Source organism: Pseudomyrmex gracilis, unplaced genomic scaffold (assembly GCF_002006095.1).
Source record: "Pseudomyrmex gracilis isolate BER0280 unplaced genomic scaffold, ASM200609v1 scaffold_462, whole genome shotgun sequence".
In the NCBI taxonomy this organism is placed as follows: Eukaryota; Metazoa; Arthropoda; class Insecta; order Hymenoptera; family Formicidae; genus Pseudomyrmex; species Pseudomyrmex gracilis.
In genome coordinates, this window is record NW_018021046.1 from 55,361 (window position 1) to 58,794 (window position 3,434).

Below are 3,434 nucleotides of genomic sequence, written 5' to 3' on the forward strand. Positions count from 1 at the left end.
CATGTGCCGTCTGGGTATATTATCGTAGGTCCTTACGATCGTTAGCCTTCGCTAGTCCTTTTTCGACCCTTAATGGTTGCTCTCGCACGGTGAAGCACTGGTTAGCCTAGTGATCGGCACTCTATCTCACTTCTCACTTTTGCACTTTGCGTTCGCGACTTGTAAAAATTTCGACTCTTGCGTGCGCGGTGATCGAGATTTTTCTGAACTGAGAGCGCAAGAGCTTATTTGCTTCTTATACTATTATCGGAAGATGTATGATTCTCGTGTTCTCACCAATCAGGATGACTGATCGGACCGCTGTTCTCTCCAAGCGAGTTGTCGGTTTCTAATTTGTTAATAAACCATCAATGTTGGCGTCGTCCGTCTTGTCTAATGTTTAGAGAGGGGAAGATGCAGATTTTTGAGCTTATTGGTTTTTCTTTTGTCAGGTATCGTCCGTTAGGTCTTGCAAGCAGAATTCTCATTTTTATTTATATGTTTCCTTCCAGAGATCAAGTAATCTTTGCGATTTTTATATTTTTTTAAGTTCTGGCGCCTATGAATTGTTATTCCATGTAGGTGCCGGGCATGTAGATCCAGGATCTGTTTATTGCATTAAAATTTTAATTTTTCTGGTTGTCGGGGATCTTTTGTTTATTAGTCTGTGCAGTTTTATTTTGCGTGCCAGATTTCTCGTTTCGCGTATTTTTCTAAGTCTTAGTCTCCTGCTCTCTATCTGGGAACTTTCCTGTTTTGTTGTTATATTTTATTTTAAATAAAACTTTATTGTCGCGTGTTCGGCACATTGCGTTGCGAAAAGACGGGAACCATGGAGTCTCCGGACGTAACACATTAGATACGATATTTCATACTACTGCAACATAACTGATTCAAACTAATATTGTTATATTTAAAATAGAACTTCTACATTAAATAAAAAATTACACTTTCAATTTCAAAACATATAATAACGGTGTTTTTATAATTGTTAGTAAAAAAAAAACGGCTCGCTATGTTGGATCTTTTACTAGCGGTGTCCCGAGAAAATAGTATGACTGATTCAGACATCAGAGAGGAAGTTGATACTTTTATGTTTGCTGTATGTAGTTTTTATGTTTCATAGATTTTCAGTGTACATTATTTACTCTTAGAACACATACTACTACTATGTGATTACAGGGTCATGATAGTGTAGCAATGGCAGCATGCTTTACCTTAATGTTATTAGCCGAGCACAAGGATATTCAGGTATTCTTTGGCAGAGTACTGTAATTATATCAAAAAGAATTAACCGATTGTAAAATTCTACAGAAGAATTAATTCTATTAGTTGTAAGAGAGTATACATATCTACGTACTTTATATTTACTATATAGAATCGCGTCAGGTTCGAAGTTAACAATGTGATGAAGGAGAACGAAAATAAATTTACCATATCAGTGTTGCAACAGTTATCATACTTAGACAGATGTATAAAGGAATCACTGCGCTTGTATCCCACTGTGCCTTTTATATCGCGACAGATCTCAACAGACGTAAAATTACGTATGTATATTATGTACCTTTACATTGCATACATATTTTTTTACACACAAGATTATATACAGATACATTGTTGAATTTCAGTTTGACAAATTATAATAGAGTTTATTTTTTACTCTTAGTATAATATTTTATATATTATTTTTATAGAATCATATGTAATACCTGCCGGAACATATGTAAATCCTTTTATCTACGGTACGCATAGAGATCCTCATTTTTGGTCAAATCCAGATGTATTTGATCCAGATCGATTTTTGCCAGAAAGGAGTCAAAACCGTCATCCTTACGCTTACATACCGTTTAGCGCGGGACCACGGAATTGCATAGGTAAAACTCCGTAATATATTTCTTTTTTTTCTACATATGAATAATTTCATTCCTCTTATGAATTATAGGTCAACGATACGCTATGTTAGAGCTGAAAGCTATAATCGCTTCTTTGATACACAACTTTTACTTGGAGCCAGTCGATTATATAAAAAACGTAGGAATAAAGGCGGAGTTGGTACTTCGCTTTAATTGTCCAGTTCGTATGAAATTTGTCCCAATTGAATCGATATAGCTATTATAGTCAAAAACAAGTAAAACAAAACGAATTAATATAAATCAATCAACCTAATTTGATAAATGAGCTGATATTAAATCTGAAAGTAAGTTTGGTTAAAAGCATTTGGTCGTAAAGTTACTGTATTAGAAGCAGAAGCGAATGCGGAAGCGCCGTATAGAAAGATTGTTGAACTGCTTCTAATGACTGGCGAATGTTGACCAGTAGTAGTAGTTAATGAAGTAGTAGTAGTTCATGAATCCTCCAGAGTTTCTCCTAGAAGATTAATGACGTAAGGAATTCCGGTGATGGGCAATAAAAAGAGAAGAAATCTTTTAATGGTGTATATCCGACGTAGGTAATGTCTCGCACATGAGCTCTTTTTTTCTAAGACAAAAAAAAAGTTAATAGAGTTGTGCGCGAAAACTTACTTTTCTCGCGATTTAATAACATCTTCAATTTGTTTTTATCAGGTGTAAACATAATCTCAAAAAACTTACATTTTCAGAAAAAGATAAGAACAGACGCCAAGTATACGCACAACATGTATTGTATTTACATTAAAAATCTTAACTTAAACTGTTTTTTATATTATTTTTTATTTATAGAAAAAATTTAAGTTAGGTTTTATTTTATATAAAAAATTCTTTTTCTGTAAAACCTGGATTACAAAATATTATATACTACAAAACATTCTTTCTCTGAAACTCTGTTAAAAAACTTGGCGCGTTGCATCTCAACTATAATAAACTGAAAGTATGTATTTGTGCGGCAGTCTGATGTATAATAGCTACTCAGTAGTGTTTGTTTTAATGTGAAATATATGAAATATAAATTGCACGCGCACATAAGACATGTCTATATCTGTAAGTTGTCGATGCAGTCGCGCCAAGTTTTTTTTTGCATTAAATAGTTTTTATATTCTGAAAAAAATTTTCTATGTATAAAATTGTATGGACATATTCGGCACACACACATATAAATTTGCATAATTAGATATAATAATTTTAATTTGTGTATAAGTATATATGATTATATATCAAAAAGTTTTTAAAAATATAGTAAAAATATAGTTTTATATAAATTTTTTCTATCTAACATGATACTAATAGAGTTATTTTGTAATTTGATATACAATATCTCTGAAGCCATTCTCTTAAAAAAAGAAATTCTCCGTGTAAAATTGTATGGACATATTCGGTATATATATATATATATATAAATTTGGATAATTAGATATAATAATTTTAATTTGTGTATAAGTATATATGAAAAATTTGTTACCGGGTTTTTTTGTTACATCTCTGTGTTCTAGTAATAAATATAAACTTACCAAAGTACAGTAGTTATGTATTTAAAATTAG

The 3,434-nt window shown here is 31.9% G+C and overlaps 1 protein-coding gene across 1 annotated transcript; it reads left to right on the forward strand.

Annotated features, from left to right (window-relative positions):
• Positions 1-969: 969 nt before the first annotated feature.
• LOC109860745 (cytochrome P450 4C1-like) lies at positions 970-2,661 on the forward strand. The gene is made up of 5 exons (XM_020440028.1): positions 970-1,081; positions 1,162-1,230; positions 1,358-1,526; positions 1,674-1,853; positions 1,922-2,661. Exons 1-5 carry the CDS (start codon positions 995-997, stop codon positions 2,086-2,088), a joined length of 672 nt encoding a protein of 223 aa, XP_020295617.1. The 5' UTR covers positions 970-994; the 3' UTR covers positions 2,089-2,661.
• Positions 2,662-3,434: the final 773 nt, after the last annotated feature.

What these genes read in the sequence shown, in the direction of transcription:
- LOC109860745 (XM_020440028.1), top strand. Translation starts at nt 995, where the DNA reads ATGTTGGATCTTTTACTAGCGGTGTCCCGAGAAAATAGTATGACTGAT. An exon ending in CCGAGCACAAGGATATTCAG is followed by an intron (nt 1,231 to 1,357) that starts GTATTCTTTGGC and finishes TTTACTATATAG; the next exon opens with AATCGCGTCAGGTTCGAAGT. An exon ending in GGGACCACGGAATTGCATAG is followed by an intron (nt 1,854 to 1,921) that starts GTAAAACTCCGT and finishes TATGAATTATAG; the next exon opens with GTCAACGATACGCTATGTTA.